The 25940-nt window shown below is 37.3% G+C and overlaps 1 protein-coding gene across 1 annotated transcript in view; it reads right to left on the bottom strand.

The window, feature by feature from the left end:
* Positions 1 to 25940, bottom strand: part of CPNE8 (copine 8) — a 118967-nt gene that overhangs the window by 35141 nt on the left and 57886 nt on the right. Inside the window, exons 7-11 of the mRNA XM_086609716.1 lie at positions 21962 to 22025; positions 17643 to 17746; positions 15730 to 15834; positions 7832 to 7873; positions 1896 to 1971 (exon numbers count right to left, since the gene is read on the bottom strand). Of these exons, the coding sequence (XP_086465842.1) occupies positions 1896 to 1971; positions 7832 to 7873; positions 15730 to 15834; positions 17643 to 17746; positions 21962 to 22025 (391 nt within the window). The remainder of the gene's footprint in view (positions 1 to 1895; positions 1972 to 7831; positions 7874 to 15729; positions 15835 to 17642; positions 17747 to 21961; positions 22026 to 25940) is intronic.

Here is a 25940-nt window from a genome sequence, read left to right as displayed (position 1 = left end):
CTCCCAAACACCACCACCACATCAGTATCACGAGACAGCTGTGGGGTTTTGTGGAAACATATCAAGAATGCCTACTATTAGAATGGTGAATTAGATCCTTAGGTGCTGTTGTGTACCCCTGACCACTAGGCTACTGCTGGGTGAAAAAAAATGGTAAAAGGAAATACAGGGCAATTACCCGTATCACCTAAATCAGACGCAATACTTCCTGGCTTTTGTACATACACACAAAACAAAACAAAAAAGGAGGCGGAACTTGAAATGCTCCATATTGTTTTACCACGGGAAAGAAATCAATTTCTTTTACAAGAATTTTACAGATGACTCCAAGTACATGATTCAATACCATGCAGATACTTGACACAGACCTAGACAAGCCAGTATGTGTACACAGCATGTATAGGTAGACTTCCTACCACTGGTCCTAAAAGGAAGATAACCATGTCACATCAGCACCAGAACTGATCACTAGGCTAAGACAGTCTAGGCAGAACTTACTAGATCAGATGCAGCCCAGCTCTAACTCACCTGCACTGCTTCTAGCTGGGGAGCACATTCACTGTATTTGAAGTTACAGTACCACACACTGTTACCTACTGAAGGTAAAGCTGCAGTGATCCAAGTTATGCATAAAAATAACGGAGACTCAAAACTGAAAAAGAAATTTCTTGGACCTATAAAAATATAAGCTGGAGTTTAACACTGCAGAATGTAATGCATTTTAGGAAGAGTCTGTACGTTGACATCTCTTCCCAGTGACAAAATACATTTTAAATCTTTTCCTCCTATTGCCTCTCCTTATTTAACACATTTTGAAATTGCATGGTACATTTCTCATTCCAGACTGAGATTCTTCTGGAATATTAATTTAAAAATGAAGTTTTAATGCATAAGTTTTAATGCTTAGACTTTTGCGGTCATTTTTTTGTGCCTAAATCTGGGATAATTTTTAAAGGGATCTTTCAGAAAAAAAAAAAAGCTAAAAATGTGTCCCTTTATGACACTTCAAATTTGTGCACCTCATATTTGTTTGCACAAACTCACTGACTGCTTCTGAGAATAAATGACAACATATTTTGGAGATTCAGTAAAATTTGATCTTGGGGAAAAAAGTTTACCTTTTTAGCAGATCCAAATTATCTCATACAAGTCTTAAACTAGGCATCTATTAGATCTGAAATAAACAAGCCTGCACAATTTTGGCCACAGGGCCCTGAGGAGAAAAGAGAAAGAAGACTAAGAGGGAATGTGGATGTAGTCTGCATTCACCTACAATACATAATAAGATCTTACCACAAGTTAGAAGTCATCTAACTATATAAAACTCTCTAATTGAAATTACAACTGCCTGTCAATCCCAGTAGCTGGCAGATGTAGGAATTCTAAATTGGAAATGAGATGCAAATTTTTAAGCAAAGATGGTAACTGACCACATGAAAAACCCTACCAATAAGTAAGCTAAATTGTCTGTCACTTGTAAGCTCTGCATCAAAACTCTAAACATTCTAAAGTCTGCACTTAAGATCAAAGGCATGTGCCTGCAGCTCATACAGGAATCACCAGATGTTCTTTGAATATGAGAAAACAGCATACACCACAAGTAAAGTTGGCAAAAGGAGAAATAAACAACAAATTCTTCATATACAAATGGAGGTAACCCAGTATTTCCTCCAAGTTATGTCACACCAATCCAGCTGCTTGAAGTGCTCTTCTTGCCCTATGACAGCCCAGTGTGCATACACATGAACACATTCTTTATAAAAGGAGAAATGTGAAATAATTCAAAAGTTTGATTTTGACAAGCACTGTGCAGATTGGACCAGTTTTCCAGGAAAAAACATTGGAAGTGTTCTTCATTTATTTCCTGAGAGTGAGTAAATACTCACAATACTTACCTCATATACGTTGAACTGAGATTGCCCTCTTGACAACTCTCTGTAACTTGTTGTGAATTCTCCAATGAAATCATGGCTGCATAGAAAAAGAGTTTTCAAATCAAATGCACAGCATTTAGTAATTTATCCATGTATTAGATAAATTTATGAAAAACGGATGCACAGCCAATATGAACTGACACCCAGGAAAGAAACAATGACAAAAGATATAATTTGCTTTTAAAAAAATAATCTTTATTTCTCCCTCTGTTGTGTGTTCACTGTATCAGTAATAAAAATTTAGAGATGAAAAGTACTAGCTTAAATCTTTCTGATGGCTTCTGCTTAATTTAGGTGCACAATGAGGACTAGGTTGTAAATTAGTGATCTGACCCAATATAAGCTTAGAGAATCTGAAAAAACAGAGTGGACTATGAAAGACTATCACCATTTTCTCACTGCTTCACCACTGGCACCACAGACTGTGAACTGTGTGTGAGACTATTTGAGAGAAAGGGAGATGCTCAGAGTGTGAAAAGAGTAACTTAAACCAGAAAAGACCAACCCTACCAATTTCTGTAATATAGCATTGAATGGTACTTTTAAGGGGAAGACCTAAAGCTTATTTCTGCTGCTATGTCTTCCCCTCTGCGAGGAGAAAAGCAATTCACTGAGGCTACGGTATTAGATGCCATTGGAAAGTAGATCTTAACCTAACATGAAAGCAGTGGTTATCAAGCTTCTCTTTTCTAAATTCTATTCCTGCTCCAAGAATACATTTGACACTCCTGTGCTGTCACCCACCTTTTGAAATCTGCTTTGTCAACTCTTAAGCAGGGGATGGCATGCTGCCAAGGAGCCACTGTGAGCAGGGTGGCCAGAGGGAAGGTAGTGGATGAAGCATCACTGAGAAAGGTGGCTGGGGTCAGGGAGCTGGGGCACAGAAACCACACGGCTGCCAGAAGTGACTGAACTGCAGGTTCGTATCTCAGACAGGTACCTGGAATGGAAGCGACTGCAGGGGCGATGCCTAACATCTGGCTACACAACTCCCAGCAGTCACAAGACCTGTTCCCATTCTCTCCTCTTCCCAGCTGAACTTTCCTTACTGCTGCTCCAACTCTCATTTTCCCCTGCTGCCTCCATCTCCTCCTGTTTTCTCAGTTATTCCCTAACAAGGCGTTGTATCTTCTCTACACTCTGCCTCCACATCTGGTGAGCTGTGAAACTATTTTTTTTACCTTCCCTTCAATGATAAACTAGAATAGAAAGTCAAAGTTTAATGACTTTGTTACTTGTAAAATTTTTTTTCAAGAAATATTGTGCACTTCTAATTAAGCTATAAATATTAAAAGAAAATTTAAATAAATCTGAATGTTGCAAGAAGAGGAAAAATGGAAACTACCCACAGTAACATGATTTTTTTTTCTTGAAATGAAAACAACAAACTCCAAATACAAATCTCACTTTCTGAAACCAGCATGAATTCACAAATACGTAAAACAAACAACTAAAATGTCCTCTCATCTTGCTAATGCACATGAAATAAGCAAATCATCCTGTAAGAAAGCTTGAGAAATAATACATGGTGAAGATATTCCTGATTACTCAGATTCAGAAAGGACCACCTTTCACAAAACACTCCCCTTCCAGTTTGGAGATCAGGAAACTGCTTCCGAGACAGACTAAGACTTTTCTTAGAAACATATTTTGGAGGTATCACTTCCTTTGATAAACCGCTCTCCAGACTGCAATGACTATTTAACCAGGGGAACAAAGCAAGCCATCCATACAGGCTACAGAACTTGAGTTCCACATGAGCAGTAGCACTTAAGGTGTATCTAACCTTAGGTAACCATGGCACTGGAGAAAAATGCACCTTGGTTAAAGAGGAACCTTTCCTTTTCATAATAGTTCTAACCTTAAATTTTCAAGTTGGCTTGTATATTTCAAAGGCAGGAATTCAAACAATAGCTGAATGACTACCTACAAACATGCTGTAGCAAACAGAGGCAACATAAGCAATTTCAGACAGGGCTGTCTCTGGGGGAAAAAAGTCTGTACTGCTTAAAAGTAATTGTTTCTTTAACTCTAAGAGACACTGGAAAAGCTCCTTTCCTTGCACCAGTATACACAGACTGACAAGAACTGAGCTAGAAAGATATAATTCCTCTGACTAATCACGTTAAAAAGGTATGGGCATATATAACCAGGCTGGAAAGATCATCAACCTGGATCTTAACACTCAGTATTCAGAGGGATGTACAGCCCTCCACTAGGTTGCCTCTGGAAGACAAGTGTCTGTCAGACATTTGCCTTTGCCAGAAGTGTAACTTGTTAAGGAAAAAAAAGGCACTGATCCCTCTCAATACTCATAATCACACTTCACCAAATGGATCTCCTTACTAGTCTCTGGATTGAGAATCCAAAGAAGTTATTCTCTTTGCCTTCCTGACACCAAATATTACTAGACTTAAAAGACTTTTGTCCATGAGTGGCATATCAGAAGACTGAATCGGAGACTCTTAACATTTAAAATAATCACTTGAACCATATCTTCCTAAATCTGCCACTTTTGGTACCATGCTTTTGCATAGTAAAGTGCTGAAAATCACTTTCAGAATTGTATTAACTTTGATTTTTTTGATGACCTAAAAAAAAAAAAAGGAGGATAGGAAAATCATGACCAGAAATATGTCAATGAGAGGGGAAAAGTGCGATAATTTAAAAATCAACTATCTAGCTGGAGAAGGAGGATGAAGATGGAGGACAAGAAATAAGGTGAGAGTGCCTAGAATCTGAAATTTACAATCTCTCCTGCAGTGTTTAGACTCTCAGATGAATGCTTCAGTGGCCTCAGGTTAGCATGGTAATATTTAGAGTCTTCAAATTCAAGAAAAAAACCACTTATTCTGCGTAACAGATCATAAATGTCAAGATTGTCAAATGGCTTTTGCACCATGTATGCTAAGTAACAATTTATCTGAAATTAGTGAAAAGGCCTTAGAAGAGAAATAAAAACATCAGAGTATTGCTGATGTGCTGATGTGAAGTTGCACATCCTCTTATTTTTTTCCTTCCATAAGACCTGTCTGCAAGTACTTCATTAATAAGGACACTCAACAACAAAAAAAAAAGTCACTCTGTTTCACACAAGTGGGCTTGTCCAAAGCAACAAAACCAACTTTTGTGACTTCTTATAGCATCAAATATTTTGGAGCAATAGAAGGTATCAATTAGAACAAGTGGCTCCCATTTTGACAATTTTTGCGCAAAAACTGGTTTGAGACAAAGAAACATTGAATAATTAATAGTGTTACAAAGGTCCTGTATTACCCTTTAGTCAAGAAATTTTAAGTGATGTTTGAAAATAAATGAGAGCTAAGAATATACAATTAATTCATGAACATGACAGTAAGAAGCTCAATCCAATGCACCCTGGTGCAGCTTTCCCAAAGCACAGATAACAGAATGGGGAAGACAACCCCAAAACTCAAGGTCAAGACCCAAGAAGTCAGAGTCAAGATAAGCAAAGATTCAGAAATCAAGTATCTGCACAGTAATGTTGCCTTCCTGATTGCAGACTCTGTATATTATACAGAGTACATTCAGTATAACTCGCTTGGCTATCTAGCAGGCTCTCTGTTGACCTTTCAAAGGTTGCTCCTGCTCAGACTGCACATCTCTGGAGCAAAGAGATTCAGCCTAGTGAGGTGATCAGCCAGCGTTACAACTGCTTGTAACCAAAGAGTCTATCAAAAACGGAAACTGATATAAACTGAGTAACAGCAGCATTGTACAAAAAAATTGACAGACTAATTCTTGAATGGGATTCACTGCAGATGCATTTGGCAATGTCAAAGTTAAATCAGGCACTTAGGTTCTTGCTGCAATCACTAGTAAGTCATAGGCACCACCAACTGGCAATTTATTCCAGTTAGGATGGGTTCAATCAGACCATTTCCCCTGTAAGATACTGAAGTAACTTAAATGATTAGTTCAATCTAGTTGTCTGATTTTTGCATTGTCTGAAGCTACATGAGATGAGTGCTGTCTCGTCTTTCTGAGGAATTTAACATGTAAGATGTCAGCGTTCTGCCTGCTTCTAAATTCAAAAAAAGTAGAAAGCAAAAGGCAAAAAATCATACAAATAAAAGAAAAAGAAATAGATGTAAATAGTAACCTTCGCTTTTTGGTTTTTAGACACTAATTTTATAAGTATTCAGAGTGGGTTGTGAGCAATAATATTTCAAGCTGTTTGGAAGAGTGTAGACACTAATGATTGCCTGAAGTCCACAGTATGTTGAAAATTTCACTCAGAATTGCAGCTATGCTATATTATTTGTCAGATTTCTTCCTTTTCTTTTTAATCATATCTCAGTTTCAGATTTTGGAAGAAATGGGACAGCACATGGGGTTTGATGCCTTAACAAAATATAATATTTATTTTTCATTAACTTGGCAATATAATTTAATTTAGCACTGTTAGATTATTTTCAAAAAATACTGTCGTTTATACACAAAAGTGTAAATACTTTACATTTTTAAAGATTTGACAAATCTAAGTGAGGAACAGAGGCTGTTAACAGAAATTCATTGTTACAGTGATGCAGTGATTTTTTTGCTAATATGGCTTTGTTAATTTACAATCCTTGTGGTTTTAATTGCCAGAATATGTTATTTTGTCCCTCCAGGGAACATCTAATCAAGAAGGATGAATTTGCACTAGCAGGTATTTATAGAGGGTAAATATGTGATAAGAATGCTTATAAATCAACAGGCTTCACGATGGAACCAAAAAGACAAAAATATAAGCTGAGAAAGCTGAAACTGGTTTTGGACCTTGCCAGTAAGGAAATGAATAGCAGCACAGGAGAAATTTACCTATTATGATTACAAGATCTATTAGGCCACAGAGGCACAATTTCATTAGCTATAATACTAAAAGTAAATTGCATTAGCAATATTAAAGAAGTTACTGTAAAATAAAAAAATTACTCTTAAAAATCCAAATGTAAGTGCACATTTATATGTTTAAAATATAAATTAAGATTAATAGGAAATAATTAAGACAGATCAACTTAAAGATGAATAGAAATTAACATATTCTTGTATTACATACAAGTTCTAGTAGCACGATCTATGAGTACAGTTTCTAAACAAAGTATTAAGATACAAGTCCAAACATTTATAAAGAACAAGAAGTATCAATTCAGTCTGATAAAAAATAATTCTATCTTGTTTGTCCAAATAAAGGACTAATAAGGCTAATTTCTTCAGAAAAAAGATATACTCAGCACAGACAGCAAGCTTGAATATTAACAGACTGCTCCTCTTGAATTCAGCAACAGAAATTCCACGTATATTCCACCATCCTCTTTCTGGCAATGGAGTTATTTAAAATCCAGGTCCTCCAACTCTAGCGTTTGCAACAACGCTTTGATGAAGACAGGCATGGAAATGAACATTCAAACCCAACTTGAAATTATGCTAATTAATAGGTAGTTTCTACCTTGCAATATCTAGGCAACCATGAAGTAGCAATTGCAGACTCAGGTATTTTATCATATTTGAAAAGCAACAGTTTATGAAGTAATGTTTTAAGCAAAAGAAAGCAGATTATAAAACGGATTGTCCCTCTCTTCATACATGTACCGTAACTGATAGAGATTCACAGAACTGATTTTACAGATCATTCCATCTTGCTTGTTCCATGTACGTTGTACGTATATACACACATCATGTTTGAAATGGGCTAATACATCAGTGTTTACCACAACTGCAATACAAAACAGAACTGTAGCACAGCAAAAACTTTTTTCCAGTAGCCGTGCCTCTAAATATTGATAAAGATCATTCTCTAGTCCTGTTCTAGTCACTATATATTTACACATTTTAAAACATGTATAAATATGCATGGATAATCCTAAAGTTTAACAACAAAAATAATGTCTTACCTTCCATCTCTATCCCAATCATACACTTCTACTTTAATTGTCCTAAAAAAATAAAAAATACAACCCTATTAAAATATAAAAATGTACCAGGATTGCCTTTATTAGTTGTATTTTAATAGCATATGGGTGCATCAATTGTGTCAAATCAGAAGGCAGAATTTCCCAGTCATTTCTCATAGGGTAGGAAATAGCAAGTCACTCAAGTTACCAAATAAACGTTCATAAATTAATAGTAAAATACAGCAGAAGCTAAGGAAACAATGAAACACATTGGAACTTATGGCAAAGGTTGTTTAGGTATATGTTATTATCCGGAAAAGGACCATCTACTGTGGGGTAATAACATCTTACAGAAAGAAGTCATACATCCATATTTGAGAAGTGCGCAGAGATTGAGAAGGTCCTCATAAAACAACATTATTGAACAGCAAAGTACAGATTGAAAGCAATGTTCACAATGCAAAGTAAAGCACATTTAAAGCAGTAAGGAATTCTAGTCCATACATTTTTGTTCTTAAATGAAAATAACAACTCCAGAATACAATAAAGCTTCAATCTAGGAGACAGTATTAATCTCTTGTAAACATTTAGCAGTGGTGACAAACAAAAACTGTGTGAGAACCACCCAAAATTTTGTGAAGGCCCTGCCTGTGACTGTAGATGAAAGAAATGAAACACTGCACTTTTCCCCTCTTTAAACTGCACCCTGCTCATCAATAGAGGCGGCAGCTGCTTGGCTATCTGACCAAAGAGGACAGAAAAGTGCAACTTTTTTTTTTTAATTCCCATAAAGCCAACGGGATAGTTGTTTAGTTCTTTCATCAGATTACACTAGATAAACATCAGATTATACAGCATTACCATCTAGAAGTATCTGGCTTCCTAAAATGAAATGGAACAAGCGGATCGTGGGGTATGGCAGGGAACACGAAGAGGCAGACAGACTCTGGATACCAGTTTTTCCCAAACTGACAGATGGCCCTGGACACTGTGGGAATACTCACCCTCCTCTTAGTGAATCAGGAGGTAGTGAGCAAGCTGGGTAATAAAGTCTGCCAGCACACAAGTACTCAGTGAAAACACTTCTTCAATAGGAGAACTAATTAGAATTTACTTCATTTAAAGCACAGTTGAAAGATAAACTAGTAGATTATTATATGCACAAAATAATACATGGATCTAAAATATTTTTTCACAGTATAAAATAAGTAATTGGCAAACTCTCAGAGAAGCGTCTCATGAAAAACGTTAAGTACATAATGGTTTCATATAGTTTTTTGAGCATGCCCCTGATGAATCTGCAATTGGCAACTGAGTGAATCGGGATACTGAGACAGGATACGAAACAGTTTAACTAAAAGCATGACCCAACAAGGAAGCTCAGGTACCTCCTATGCATTACTTCACATTTCTGATATTATACCTCTCTTATGAAGAAAGGCTGAGAGAGCCAGAGTTGTTCAGCCTGGAGAAGGCTCCAGAGAGACCTTACTGCGACCTTTCAATATATAAAGGGGGCTTATAAGAAAGATGGGGACAGACTTTTTAGTAGGGTCTGTAGTGACAGGACAAGGCAAAATGCTTTTAGACTGAAGGAGTTTAGACTGGACATAAGGAAGAAATTTTTCCCAATGAGGATGATGAGATACTGGAACAGGTTGTTCAGAGAAGCTGTGGATGCCCCATTCCTGGAAGTGTTCAAGGCCAGGTTGGATGAGGCTTTGAGCAACCTCATCTAGTGGAAGGTTTCCCTGCCCATGGCAGAGGGGTTGGACTAGATGATCTTTAAAGGTCCCTTCCAACACAAATCATTCTATGACGATACACATGGAAAAGCTGCAAATGGAAGAAGAATGTGGAGATGAACTGTTTCTTTATGAGTAAAGTGAATCTCTGCAGCCAGCTCTAATTGTTCTTGCTTCAGGGAAGAATGGGAAATAGACAAAATGTAGAAAATGAAAAATACCCACGTAAATGATGAATCTTATTTTACATACTTACTTGAAGAGTGGATTTCTTAAAATGCAAATACTACAGAGAATATCATCATCAACATCATTAACAAAACAGGAAACATATCAGGATGGAGACATAATTTTATTTATCTCCTCTTACTACAGAAAGAGTGTATATATAGGTAAATTAAAAGATCAGTAATAATGAATCCTATCCGGCCTAAAAAAAAAACTAAACATGGGATAGAAAAATAACACCTCCAGATTTCCTATATTTTAAGCAATGACTTGCTTATTTTTATTCTTCAGAACAGTTTCACATGAAATGAACTCATCAGGTCTGTAGTATTAATAGAGGGGACAGGAATCCAAGCAATTACTTTATAATTTGCTTCCACAGAAGCTGCTCCCCATTCTTCCTACGAGATACAGTTGATTACATGCTGAATAATTTTCTTAACTAGGAAGGGACTCTTTGGAGATAAAGCTGATCAGCAGCTGATATTATGTACACCAACAAATTCATGTGTAGATGTTTTTCACATTTTTTATGATATTCCAAAATAGGCAAAGGAGGAGTTGCTTTGTCTGGATGTTTCTCTTGTCAACTCAAATTTCATGGCTCTTACCACACCATTTGGTACATTTTACCCCTCTTGTGGAATTTCAGTTTGGGGTTAAGTTACCTTAGAATGAAAACTGATTAAAGTGAAAGTTGTTCTATGGAATGAAATCAAGAAGAACTCCAAACCTACTTTATCCCACCAAGTATTTGACCCTTGAAAGGAAACCATATTTAAGTTAGTAAGAAAGGCAATATCCCAGAGGCTTTTTCTCCTAGACAACCATTATTTTATGTCCAGGTTTCAAAACACGTTACTATTAGATAGACAGGACACACTAGTAAGTTAAGATTTACATAAGGTTTAGTGGGACTTAAGTTTTGAATTGTCATACAAATCTGTGTTCAAATAGCCAAATCATCTCAGAGAGAAACCTTGAATTATTAAGATAAATTCTTAAGACTATCAAAATTCTTGAGAAGAACCTTCAGACATGCAACTTCAATAAAAGCAATTCTTCCTTGAATAAAGCTTCTCTCTCCTGAAATTTATTTCATATTAAAAGAGAATTGATCACAGACCTTGAGTTTTACCTATTTTGCATGACATGCAAGATATTAAAGGCCTTTCAAATCTTCACATATTGATATTTTACCCTCTCTACATTGCTATTTTAATCTTAAAGAACACAGTTTAGAGGACTGGTTCTCTATTTTAATTGTAAGAAATCTTTAATTTAAAAAAATCAAGATTAGAGAAGGTTGGGGTTTAGGATATCTCTGTCTTAAAACTTCTGTGCAGAAAATAACTGTGTGTAAGTGCTATTTGAGAACTCATATCAAGAGAAAGAAATAAAAGAACAAAAACATTAGAGATACTAAGTACTACTGTAGTATCAAAATCCCTGAAATCCCATTCCTGTGATGGCTGAAAACATGTTGTATAATTATATAGTTTGAGAAAAATTAAGCAAACCCTGACCTTTTCACAATGAAAAAGTAGACAAGGTTCACTCAGAAGCATATACTAACTGAAGATTTACTCTCCCTAAACCAGAATGAATGTTTACTGTGATATATTCTTACTACTGACATTATTCCTGCTTTTCACATCTATCATACAACCCAGAGCACCAAAATTTGATCTGTCAAACTATCACTAACTGAAAGAGACTTCTGGGGTTTGTGTTTTTATGTATTATCATGCTGAGCTTAGGAATCTAATCCTTACCTTTAGAAAGAAGAGTTTTCAAATTAAAAAAAAAAAACAAACATTGGATGCTTTTTCTGGACTATAAGCAGATTCTAATTTGAATTAATCTGACAGCTAATGATTTCTTGATTTGAAACATGATTGTTGTGGGCAGGATTATGACTTCCATGTAGCCTTTTATTCATAAGGCATTGACTGAGCACATTACATTGAAAAACTTCAAAGTAGAATCAACATGAGAAAACAGCAGTTAACACAATTATTTGAGGCATGGTATTACACTTCCTAATTCTCTTTTGGAATGCTGGAGTTATTTCAATATGCTTCTAGCACAATATCTTTTTTAATTATTACGATAAACTTTTTTCTTTAGTAAGATAAATAGTGCAGCGACCAGAAACTAGCTTCATGAGCACTATTTTGCTTATGTATCATGCACATGAACCCATATACTAGTTAAAAACTCTATTTGATTAGAATATACACTATGAAATTGCTGCATTTTTATTGTATCTAGTTGAAAGAGTAACCAACATGGCTAACAATGACTGTATCAAGTTGTACACAAGGAGAGTATCAGCAACTTAGAACTCTTTTTCCTTCAGTTTCAATGAATGTGATATCAAGTACTGAAAGATTATCACAGATGTAATAAAACAGCTAAGATTCAGTAGTAAAGACTAAAAATTTCCATTCCCTCCAAAAATAATTAAAAAATACCACTTTCCTAGGGAAGGAAAAAAAAAATCACAAGTCAATTAGCTTTTGACTTTTTAATAAGCAGAGCTTTAAGTTTATTCCTGTGAAAGCATTCTGCTTAGCTTAGCGAATATAAGCACTTCTTACTCTGCTTCTTCTTCATATTGACTACTGAGATTCAGTCAGTTGATTCAAGAGTTGGTTTGTTTATCCCTTGACATTAGCTAGTAAATTACGAGTTCAAGGACTGTCTCCCCAGAAGATCAGGCTTTCGTGGTAACTGATTAAAATAATTTTAGTGTACACATTTCACTGAATTAACACACTCATAGAAAAACTATAAATTTGAGCAAAGTCTTACTTAATTTCCCTACATGCAGTAATATGTTCAACAAATGATTTGGCTTCTGCTGAGAGAAACATTAGTTCGTGGTTAGAAGAATGCAGTATATTAAAACTCTTCTTATTTTAATCAATAAGATAAAATACCTAACTTATATAAGGTAATAAGATATGAACATACCAGTCTCAACTCAATAAAATAAAAGTTATTTAGGAGTTAGGAGGCATTCAAACTACATTTTTTATTTTTTGCCTTTGAAATACCCAGACAAGTACATTTTGCATCTCTTGTACTTTTCTCACAGTCTGTGTAAAGCTCAACTGAACCTTAGCATATCTCTCCATCTACTATGTTCAGCTTATGCTTTATGCATATTATTAGTCTTCACATACTTTCTTCATGATTTTAAACTAAATATTACACTATACACTGCTAAAAGTATTATGACTAATTGATAAGTCTATACTTCCTCAAAGTCTTGCTAAAATATTTCCTGTACTCCAGATTTCAGGTAGCAGAGACAGATAAACTACCAGACATTTAACTGGGTACTTAACAATAACACCAGTATCTAAATGCATTTCAAAAATATGAATGGTGACAACATAACAAAAAGTCATCAACAGGGAGTTAAACATTTTTCTTATTGATATTGTGGGAAAATGACTGAAATCGATGGGGAATGGGAGAACATTGTTCCCTAGAATTCAGCTAATATTAGAGCAGCTCTGACATGAAACACAGCTGCTACTCCCAGGAACGAACAAGGCCTCAATATCCTTGAGATGGGGAGGAGAGTGATACGAAGGTATCACGGCTCATCCCTGTTATCGGGGACAAGAAACAACAAACAAGGCCCACGCAATATCCTTGAAATGGGGAGTAGAGTGACACGGAGGTATCACGGCTCATCCCTGTTATCAGGGATGAGAGGCGCCTGGTAAAGATAACCATAAAAATGCCATCGAGGAAGTGAACCACAACCGCTGTCTCAGCAGTGATGGCAAAATTGTGCCCTTCAGCTACTAAATCACACCCCCACCCGTCTCTGAGCTGTGACCACCCCTCAAACGAGCAATTTACACCAATCCCAATTAGTGAACACCCCTCACGAGAGAAATTTACACCAATCCTAATAAAAGTTGTGTATGACTAGAATCACTTGAGCTCCACCTAAAAGATACGAAAAGGTATAAAAATGGCAGCAAACAAAGGGGATGTTAGGGAGAAGCCCCCCACATCGGAACGTCTGGGATCAGTTGACGGGCTGGACCTCTCTTCTCCCCCCCCATAGGGACGCCTATTGGGTAAGAACTCTGAGTTATAGAATCATAGATTCATAGAATGGTTAGGGCTGGAAGGGACCTTCAAAGGTCATCTAGTCCAACCCCCCTGCAAGGAACAGGCATATCTCCAACTAGATCAGGTTGCTCAGGGCCTCATCCAACCGGGCCTTAAACGTCTCCAGGGATGGAGCACCCACCACCTCTCTGGGCAACCTGTTCCAGTGTTCTACAACTCTCATGGTAAAGAATTTTTTCCTAATATCCAACCTGAATCTACCTCCCTCTATTTTAAAACCATTACTCCTTGTCCTATCACAACTGGCCCTCCTGAACAGCCTCTCCCCATCTTTCTTGTAGGCCCCCTTGAGGTACTGGAAGACCGCTATAAGGTCACCCCGGAGCCTCCTCTTCTCCAGGCTGAACAGCCCCAACTCTTTCAGCCTGTCCTCATAGGAAAGGTGCTCCAGCCCTCTTATCATCTTCGTGGCCCTCCTCTGGACCCTCTCCAACTGGTCCATGTCCTTCTTATGTTGGGGACTCCAGAACTGGACGCAATACTCCAAGTGAGGTCTCACGAGGGCAGAGTAGAGGGGGAGAATCACCTCCCTCGACCTGCTGGCCACGCTCCTCTTGATGCAGCCAACTTATGCGCACTTACTTAATTATGCGCACTTACTTAATTACCTCTTATGCGCACTTACTTAATTACTTACTAACATCTTGCTAGCTATTTAATATTATCACTGATCAGTAATCGTTTTATATTATCACTGCAGTATTTCAATTAAAGTTGTTTTTGTAGTCAGTCACTATCACCGGCTATCCTCGAACCTGTATTCTGTCACAAATAAAATATATATGCATGTTTCCGGAAACTTTTGAATTATTATAAGGAGTTGGCCCATAGTACTACTAGTGACGATCCCTAATAAGTGGGCGAATCACCCTCCAACTCACTGAGCTGCCAAGAGAAGGCAGGGGGAGTCGGGCCCAAGGGTCTCGTCTAACTTGGGAGCTGGTATACTGGCCAAATTACCTCCTGTTTGTCTATTAGTGACGGATCCCACAATAAGTCAAACGAATCACCCTCCGACCTACTGAGCTGCCAAGAGAGGGCAGGGGGAGTCGGACCCAAGGGTCTCGCCTGACTTGGGAGCTGATAGACTGGTCTTTTGACCTCAAAACGTGACAGATATTGTTAGAAGTTAATGGGTCCATTTTTTAAGAAGTCTAAAAATATCCATTGTTCCTCAACCTAACTGATTTGCTTGTTATTATTGGTAAAATATTGGTTAAAAACATGGTATTATTACCACGTTTTTCAAACATGGATACTTTTGCATGGGATGACTGAAAACTTAAAATCTGACGATGATGATGATTACCTTCTCTGTTTCTTATCTAATTACATGTGTATTTTCAAAGCTTTCATTTATCAGCATCCTCTGACATTACAATGTCACCCAAGGAAGACAGGTTATCATTGTTTTTCATTGAAACATTATTAAAAAGTAATTGTGCATACTAGTGTCAGTGGTCATTCTTCAAATTAGTCTTTTCTTTCTAACTGTCTCTAACTAATCACACCATAGAGAGCAGAGAATTTTTTTCCAGAAATCACCACTAACATTTCCGACAGATCTAGCATATTGGCTTTATTCTTCTAAATTCTTTAACGTGATTAACGGTTTTGAATGCATATTATCCTTTCAAAATGCTGATTAAATAACCTAAATAATATCAGGAACTGAACTGCGTAGAAAAACTTACATATAAAAGAACACATGAGTTAGAGGGGGGGGAAAAAGTGCACGCTAAGAAAGCTTAACCAAGAGCTTACCGGTCATAGTCTCCATTACACAGTGCTCTGACAGAAATCTTGAACGCTTGCCATACTGGATTTAATGTATTTTTTACGACTTCTGTTTTGTGGCAGATTGTAAAACTGTAATAAAAAAAACCAATATACTTTGTATTTATTTACTTTTTCTCTTGTGTCATCAAACATGGAATGAAAAGAGCTATAATCTGTATTCACTCATACAATGTTCATATAAAATTTAAGATAAGGAAAAAAAGAAACGCAGCGAAATCAGAGAGAAGGGAGGACTGAAGAGGACAGACCTGTTTGAGAGAGATTACAGACTAGGATGCTAAACAACTCTAAACTTAAAATGTTTTCACCCAAAACTTCAACAAAAATTACAATCATTCAGTGAGTTATTTCAGGCAAGAGCAGTCTCCATCCCACTTGTTTAAACAGGCCTTTCACAGCCAGGAGTCAGTCACAGATCTAGACCAAAAGTAGTCTCGTAAAATTTGACTCTTGCTTAGCGATTAAGAGACTGAGCCAAGGGAGTCGTGGCTTTCTGATGCTTGTTCCCTGTTTTATGTCTATGATTTTTTTAACCAGGGCTTCCTCAGGTAAAACACATAAGCCTCTGTGAGATTCCACAGTCACCTTCTCTCAGGTGAAACACAATGAATTGTTTTAATGCATTCTGCTTTCTCTAAATGACACAAAATTAAAATATTTCTTTTGAATCTTCATCTTGGGGACTGAATTGTTCAGAAGAAAACAGAAGGCAAGGTCACTGGTGAAATCGCTACTGAAATTCTACATACAGATGTAACTGAAGTAGTCCTTTGACTAGGAATATCTTTCTTACACTCCAAAGGCTTATGTTTTTATCCTGGCTATGATTCAGAAGGCATGCCTGAAGCTAAGAGACAGAAAATGAAGCATCTTTGTGCCCACGTGTGCGGAAGTACTGTCCCACCTCCTGCTGGATTCAGGAGACCAATAAAGAATCGGTGGCTCACCACTCACCTCCTGGAAGGAGGTGGAGAAGCACGGCACTCAAGACCAAGAGAAAGTGCATACACCAGCACTCCCAGTAACGCCCAGAGAAATTCCACTAATAACCTTAATGCCATTCACAAAGGACCCATAACTCCTCCAGGCTTGCAATTTAAGGTATCCAATGTTTATTCTGGAAGCTGTTCCTATAATCTGCCTCCGAGGGAAAAAGGGCAGGGAACAGGCACACATATACACCTATACATAGGTTTATGTTAACAATTGCTCCAGTTAAGCTACTGAAACAAGTAATATCAAACACGTCTAACCTTTGGTTTGATACAACGTTCTATGTGAGGACTGTCAGTTTCCAAGAAAACTTAACCTGCCAGTAGACCCCCACATAAGGAGTATGTTGACCAGAAGTCAACATATGTCAAGTCTTAGCAGCAGAACAGGAGAGATTAATCTACTCTAACAAATTTAAGCAAAAAAGCCATTAGTAAAAAATCTTTCTATTTAAGGTATTTTTAAATTCTGTTTCCTAGAACTCAGACAAAAAGATAAAAGATATTTCCAGATTTGTAGCATAAAATGTTTTTACCTAAAGCAATTTCTAAGCATTAACATATCCTGCAGCTACAATTTCCTTTGAGAATTCTATTTAACTTAAAGGCATACTGTATCTTAGCAAAAGTAATGCTATTTAACTATTTTTATTACAGTTAATTTTCATAGTGCTCTATATTTATAGATTCAATTTTTAAAATCCCAAGTTGCAGTATTTGATCTATTTGTTTCAGTATTTTTATTCCTATACTGCATAACGTGATATACTTAAATTCAACAAACATTATAAAAGAAACATAGTTTAATCTGACAAATATTAAAAAAATTCGCAAATAAGTAAGTTGCCTACTGTTTAGCAGCAGAAATACTTAACAGGCATCTACCTGCCATCTTCATTGCTTCGATGAAATACAAGGAAAGGATCAGATTTCCCAAAGAAGTCCTTCTTGTCTAGTTTGTTCGCACAAAATTGCATTAAAACCGAATCCTGAAATAATACAGAAAAGTTACATACAGCATGCAGCTTACTACACTAAAATAATAATTAAAAAAATCATTGACTAATAACCATACAAATAGAAAACAAAATAAATGAGGGTATCTGCCTTCTAGATGCCCTCTACATATTCACATTCCTGCAATGTCCTTATAGTGCAGTTTGAATTGCTGGAATCAATAATTCCTTCATAGGGGGATGCAATGCTAAATGCCTCATTTTTTTTCCAGTATTTTCTGACATCCAAAGTTGCATTCTAAGGAAAATAGACGCATAGGCAAGGAATGCATATTAGCATTAATTTTAAAAACTCCAGTGAGATATGACTAAGCCTCATTCCTTCAGTGACTTAAACCTGCAGTTGTCTGCTCCTGCTGTCTGTAAAGCAAATGGCTTAGGAGCTTGTTATTAAGAGTCTAGAAACTTCCAGCAAATGAGCCTGGAAGATACCAAATACACCCATTCTGATGACAGATAAGGAGAAAAGTTTCTTTGCTGTGGTCAGTCAAACTGATGGTCATACACTGTCACCTCTTTGGACAGAGTCAAGGATGTGAGAAGGATTATAAATGCAAAGATAAACCTGCAGACTCACCAGCTAACTCAGGCAGGGCCTGCTGGAAAACTCCGTTCTATAAACAGGTCTACAGGTGTAACAGCAGTGAGGGGAAGACCAGAGAAACTGGGGGCTCATCACTGAGTGGGGCAGGGGACCAGGTAACAATGGAAAAGTCCATGTGTCTCACAGCCTTCTATGCCTTGGTCTTTACTGGTAAGATTTGCCTTCAAGAATCTTGGGCTCCTGAGACCCAGACCTGAGAAAGTCTGGAACAAGGACGACTTAGCCTTGACAGAGGAGAACCAGGTAAGGGAACATTTAAACAGAGTAGACATACAGAAGTCCATGGGACCTGATAGGATGCACCTGTAAATGCTGATGGAGTTGGCCAATGTCACTGTGAGGCCAATTGATTATCTTTAGAAAGTCATGATGTTCAGGAGAAGTTCCTGAGGACTGGGAGAAGGCAAATGTCACTCCTGTCTTCAAGAAACAGCAAGAAAGAAGATCCAGCCCAGTCTTTCCTCAATCCCTGAGAAGATGACAGAGCAAATAATCCTGGAAAACAGTTCCAAACACATGAAAGACAAGAAGGTGGCTGAAAGTCATCAGCATGGATTTAGAAAAGGGAAATTCATGCCTGATCAACCTGAAGCCTTCACTCCTTAAATGAGCAGCTCAGTGGATGAGCGGAGACTAGCGAATGTTGTTTATCTTGACTTAACATGGCCCTAGGCACTATCTCCCGTAATATGCTTGTTCACAAACTGATGAATTACAGACTAGGTAACATTGACAGTGAGGTGAACACAAAACTGGTGGAACTGGTGGGCTTCAAAGGACCATGATCAGTGGTACAAAATCCAGCTGGAGACAAGTCACTAGTGGTGTACCTCAGGTGTCAAAAATGGGGCCAATAATATTTAACATCTTCATTTACAACCTGGATGATAGGACAGAGTAAACCCTCAGCCAGTTTGCAAACGATACAAAACTAGAAGCAGCTGCTTATACACCAAACAGTTGTGCTGCCATTCAGAGGCACCTGTACAGGCCAGAAAAAACAAACCAACATGAACCTCATGGAGTTCAACAGAGGGAAATGTCAAGTACTGCACCCAGAGGGGAATAATCCCATGCACCAGGGCAGGCTGCAGGCCAAACAGCTGGAAAGCAGGTTTGCAGAAAAGGACTGGGAGGTCTTGGTGGACACCAACTTGACCCACGTGCCCTTGGCAGCAAAGAAGGCCGATAGCCTCCTAGGCTGCATTAGGAAGAGTGAGGACAGAAAGCTGAAGGAAGTGACTCAGCACTGGAGAAGTCACTCCTGCAGTACCGCGTTCAGTTCTGGGCTCCCCAGCACAAGAAAGACATAGATATACTGGAGCAATTTGAGCAAAAGGGTCACTAAAGTAATTAAGGGATTAGACCATCTCTCATATGAGGTAAAGCTGAGAGAGCTGGAATAATTTAGCCTGCAGAAGAGAAGGCTCAGGGGAATTTTATCAATTTGTATAAATACTTGATGGGAGAGAGTAAACAGACTCTGCTTAGTGGTATCCAGTGAAAGAACAAGTGGTAATAGGTACAAATTGAAATACAGGAAATTCCATTTAAATACAAGAAAAAACCTTTTTACCGTGGGTGTGGTGAAACACTGAAACAGTAAGACTGTGGAGTCTCCTTGGAGATGCTCAAAACCTGAATGCACAGAGCCCCAAGTAACCTACTCTGAGAAGAGCAGGAGGGTTGTTCTAGACGATATCCCAAGGTCTCTTCCAACCTCAGCAATTCAGTGATTCTAAAAATCTTCGCCATTTTAAATATGAGCTATAAAAGTTCAGAAAAAAAATCTCAGAAAAGCAGATAAGAATGAATAATATCACAAAGTTTGTGACAGCTGGTGAGAGAGCACAAGGATTATGTGAGAGTGTGCACACGAAAGAGCATGGCAGAGAACGCAAAAGAGAGTGCAAGAAGAAAGACAGTCTCAAATTCTTTACAAGTGCCCTTCAGTGACTTTGAACTAGTCATCATATACGTAAAATTTGAGTGGGGTGAATCTGGAAGAACATGAAGGCCTTGCAAGACACCTAGTATTTGTCTTCATTAAAAGAGAAGGAAAAAAAAAATCCTGTTCTGATTACAGATTTAATGACACATTTGTGACTTTTAAATCATTTGCTTCAACTGGGATACAAATGTTGGTCTTGGAGGACAAACCCAGAATATCCGGAAAAAAAATGCCTTTAGTCTCTTTTAAGGTTACAAATAAATGCTTGAGGTGATGGCAAACATCTCTTGCTTAACTTCTTATGAAACGTAGAAGCACAATTTCTGCAGGAAAGCAATTAAATGATGGACCCATCTTGCCATCTGATAAAAGTGTGAACATTTTGACCATGTACTACATTCAAAAGTTTGAGCTGATGTAAAACAGAGGGGAAAGACAGGCATTTTCCATGACTATACTTATTCATTCGTACCAGTAACACAGAAATTTCCTACTGCTAAATGGGAGTTAAATGAGACTGAGTTGGTGCACCCTATTAACATAACTGTGCAGGATCAGCAGGTTGCCCGGAAAAGACAAATTTAAGATTCGAGCCCGTGTGCTATTCAAATATACCACTATACCAATTCTGCAGAGAAACAATACAAACTTGACTAAGCTGGAAAGAAGGCACAAAATTAAGGATTTCTTTTTACTTCAAAAAATCTAATGAACTTCAGGAAATAAGACCTAAACAGATTAGCTATCCAATATACTAGTGAAAAGAGAAACATGATTATTGCATAAATATAAATAAATTAACCACTTATCATGGTATAAAAGTTAGAAGTTATACAAGAAGTGAAGCATTACTCCCTCAACAACACCAAATTACAAAAACTAAGGCCCAGAAACAAATCTTTTCAAGCCTCACGGTATTTTTGTAGGTTTATGTCTGTAATCTACTCTTCAGATCCCGTGTACATTCTCACCAAATGTCTGATACTATTGCTTTCTTCAGTTAAGAGTTGCTATCTTGTCATTGCAAACTCTTCAAAGATACACCCTACAGCCCCATCCAATATATACCATGCTTTGGTAAACTGCCCCCCTCCTCAGATTCCAACCAGTCTTTTACCACCTCGTACCTATAACCCTTCCTTATTCTTCCTTCCAGTCTCTGTTTCCCTACATTTTATGGATTGCTGCTAGCTCATTCAGTGCTGGGAAGCAACTGAGCTGACCTGGCTGCCATGTGCTTTCTGACCAGCAAGCCTCCTTCTCTACACAATCCACTTCTCCATGAACCCTAGGAGAAGGAGGAGCCATGACACTCTTAGGGAAGGTCATGACCACACCATGTCTCTCCTTTAACCAGACAAATTCCCCACTGCCCCCCGATACTACTCTGTTTTCTATTAAACAAGTAGGCATATGCCATTAATAGGCCAAGGAAGTCTTCACTTTCTTTAAAGAAAACAATTTAAACTCTTCTTTTACGGTGATTTTTCGAAATATCTCACTAGTTTTTTCCAATAAACATTACTTTCACATTTTTAAAATAATATGACTCACAGTTTTGACAGTCTGTTGCAGTGTAAATCACAAAATCATTTGCCTTTTACTTTTCAAAAAGCAATGAACACACACTTACTCGACAACAGCCCAGTTCCTCTGCTGTTACTATGACTGTTCCACATTTCTTCCCAGGAATTCCTCTGCAAGAAAACACAACCACATAACCTCAGTTCCTTAATATCATTTCTGAAAGTTACAACTGACACAGATAAGCACAAGGTAAGCTTCCAAGTCACAAAACTGATGGCATGCCATCCAGTTTCCCTTTTCTGTCATTGGTCTTGTGTAAAAAAGTTGGTTTATCCTAAGTGAATTGGTAAATTAGTTGCATACTTATTCTAACTAGCAAGAAAAAAAAATCAGTATTTTAAAGGAAATAGCATTAAAAGTTTAAATGGGATGAAATGATAATATCAGAAATTCTGTTTTCCACCCACCCATTGATGTTTTATTTACAGATAACTCTAGAGCTTACTGATTTGCAAGAAGCATCCTTTCGCAAATTTTCCTTAAACAAAATACCTAAAACATAATTAAAACTATACACTAGCCTTATTTAAAGTATTTACTCTGAAATGTTTATGGAGGCACATAATAATCTCACCATCACATCAGACATAGTAGTTACGAAATAAATTATAATTTACCCAGACATCAATTAAAAACATGCTGCTGCAACAACAGAAAGCACAAAACATATCTTTAGCATAAAGAACAACATAGGAACAGAAAAGCCACACATAATTTGATAGTCTTCAGTGTCAGCAGCCTTTTGGGGGGCAAGCGGCGAGTGGTGAGGGTGGAAGTACAAATACTTAGGTGTAACTTTTTGTATGATGCTATACTATAAATGAGAAGTTCCGCAATATCCTAATGTCCATCAGTGTGTCCAATAGCACGTATCTTGGCAATTACTTCTATGTTTTTTTCAAAACTCATACTATTGCTTATGCTCATTTTATTTCTAGTTCTTTTATTTCTTTACATCTTTCTTGAAAAATGAATTATTTAAATAAAATTACTTTCCAAGAAGACATTAAATTATATTTTCAAATTGACTGCATTGTTTAGTTTTTTCTAACAGAACTAGAGGGCACTCCTGTTCTTCTGTTATGACAAAACACTAATTGATTTACTGTTGTCTTTACTTCGATTATCAGTTTCATTAACTCTTTTTTTTACAAATTTTTTACAATGCTCTACAACTTTAAATAAGTTTAGCAAGGCTATGGTATAATAAAGAACTGGTTGGAAAGCAGTTCTTAAAAGCAGATAAAAGTTTAGAAATTATGACTAGAGGAGCAAATACTGATGTAAATTTATGCAAGCTCACTGAAACTCTTGTTTAGAAGTTGATGTTGAAGTCTATAAGGAATACATCAGGGAATGCTGCTCAGCTCAGCTGCTCATACTGCTGCAGTCATTTACCAGGAATCAGAGAGATACATGACTGCTCTCCTGGACCTCCTCAGTGCTAGATGGCAAGTCTGAATTTCACAAGGAAAACTGTGGACAGGGAAACTATTCAAGATTTTGTTGTGAAATTTTAAATGACAATTTAAATACATACAAAACTTATGGCACTCTTCCATTTAATGCAGTATGACGTAGAAACTACAAAACTTTAAGAACAAAAAGGAGAATTTTCTTCAAATAACAGAAAAAAAAGAATCTGGTCATTCCTAATGTTACATAGTATGATTCATAGTTTTATCAGCACTTTCAAATCATCTGGTTTTAAAGCTGCCACCCTTTAACAGCTCATGACTGAAAATTATCCATTTTAGCCTCTGTAGCAATGGGATATTGAAATTGAAATATCAAATTTCAAAAGATGAAAAAGCTGCATTTTTTCTTTTGAATAGTACTTGAAGCTTTAAAAACTGTTGAAAGTTGGTAATAAGAGCAGTAGTAGAAATGACTTAGTTATCAGGGTGATATTGACCTTACATGGTAAAATGTTTCACGAACAAATTACCATGACCCTGGCTTTGACAGATAACAAAGAAACAGAAATCTCAGCAGTATAAAAAAGCACAAGTTCCCAGCACCACAATTCTGTAGATTATGCCAACTCAAATAGAAGGCACCGATATCAGAATTACCATTACCTGAACCAAAATTCTTCCTATTGAAGTATTTAAGCCCAGTTAACTGTGCCATTAAGGACATATTTGAGACAGAGTCTAGGCAGTGACAGTATTTGAAGAAAAAGCATGAAATATTTCCTTTGGTATGAAAAGTCAAATAGATTTATCCCAACTCCAACAGATTATTGCGTCAGATGCGACATTGCGAAAAGTAAAACTCTGACCACCTCCTGAAGAGCTGGAGGCCTGAAATAAACTGTTGATAAGCAAGCCCCATTTCTGACCAAACAGTTGTCATTTGACAGAGAACCTTGTGCCTCCCTGCCTGAAGTTTTAACACATGGCAGTCAACACCTGCCTCTGAAATGGAGATTTGCACATGAAGACATTTATGCAGGACATACTTCAGTTCATCTTATGAACATGAAGGCCAAGGGAGGCCCAACCCCAAGAGATACATGTGTCTAGAATTATCACTCTGAAGGATGAGGGAAACTGAAGAGGTAATCCCCTGAAGATATTTGAGTGGGCATGTCATAAAAAATACAGAATTATTGACTGTTGAGTATGACACAGTAGAGTCATATCTGAAAGCACTTGGGGTAAGGTTTAGCTTGACATATCACCAAGGTTCTCAAGGACATATGCCTTATAAAAGAAGGATAATATTACCACGATGGCTGGTGAAGAGGTGAAATGCTTAAATGCTTAATCAAGATTAGCATAGAATTTCTCTACAGAACAAAAAGTTCTCATTATTCATGAACTAAAAACTCTACCAAATGACCTCTACAGTTTGTGATGCTATTAAGTATGAATTTTGTATGCTTGTCTTGAAAGTAGAAGCATGAAAAAAGTACTGGACCATTTGCAGACACTAATGGGAATTTTTAAGAGAACAAACTCTCGCAAACCATTAAGAAAAAAAATACTTAAATGTAAGATCAGCATCCTGATAAAAACTTCAGTGGTCACCAATCAGTCAAACGGAAAGACCTTTAACTAGCAATAATGTGAGAAAACAACAAAAGACTTTCAAGCTGGTCTTATCACTATATGAAAATAAATTACTTGGAGATTCAGCATTACAGACCAGTCCTTCCAACTGCCAGGGAAACGCTGACTAATATTACCTTGAAGATGAGCACGTAAGAGTTCTACCTGTTTAAATCCAGAATGCAGTGCCACTGCCCATCTTCTTCAGCTTTAAGGAATAGCTGGTATTGAGCTGCCCTGGAATTGGTTCTATAGCACTGAAGTGACAATCAGAATTTATATTCAGGAAACCAATTTCTCAGCATAGAGTCTCTCTAGAAAGTGTTACAGATCAGGTTTTGTGGAGTAACAATGAGGCAATCTGTATTGCATAACCACTGCCAACTCCACCACTCAGTGCTAGTTATCTCACACTCAAGATACAGAAAATGTGTCAGTCTAAGTGTGAATAGGGTGCAAACCGAATAAAGGAAGGTATGTCTCAGTGGGTCATACTGGTTTGAGAGCTCAGAACTTGTAGGTATTCTACAGTAAACCTCTCTTTTTAGGTTGTTTAAAATGCCTTGCTGGCAGTTGTTATGGCATAGGGTTGACCTGAGGCCTCTGATACTAAAAGCTATGGAATGAGAGATTTTAGAATCTTATCATCTTAGAACAAAGATGCCCATGGAAAGATTCCCAAAGACGTCAAAATAATTGAACAATATTTGAGGGAGCAAATAATTTGACTGTTAGAGGAACTGAACAGAAACTGTCATCAAATGAAAGGTCTTCAGCAATAGCTGCACGTCTCCAGACAGGATACAGTCTTGAGGAGTAATTATTGTCTCCTTAGAACAAACGATTTCACAATTGAGACACCACATCTGCAGCACCTAAAGAAGTTTGAAACGACACTCTGAAGACTAATTGGGCTTTAACAAAGACTGAAAAGTGGACCTTTCCAGAGCTGGTGAAAAAGTTGGAGGA

Source organism: Tauraco erythrolophus, chromosome 4, assembly GCF_009769465.1.
Source record: "Tauraco erythrolophus isolate bTauEry1 chromosome 4, bTauEry1.pri, whole genome shotgun sequence".
NCBI lineage: Eukaryota > Metazoa > Chordata > Aves > Musophagiformes > Musophagidae > Tauraco > Tauraco erythrolophus.
The sequence above is the reverse complement of the archived record's forward strand: the minus strand, read 5'-3'. Positions and strand labels throughout refer to the sequence as shown.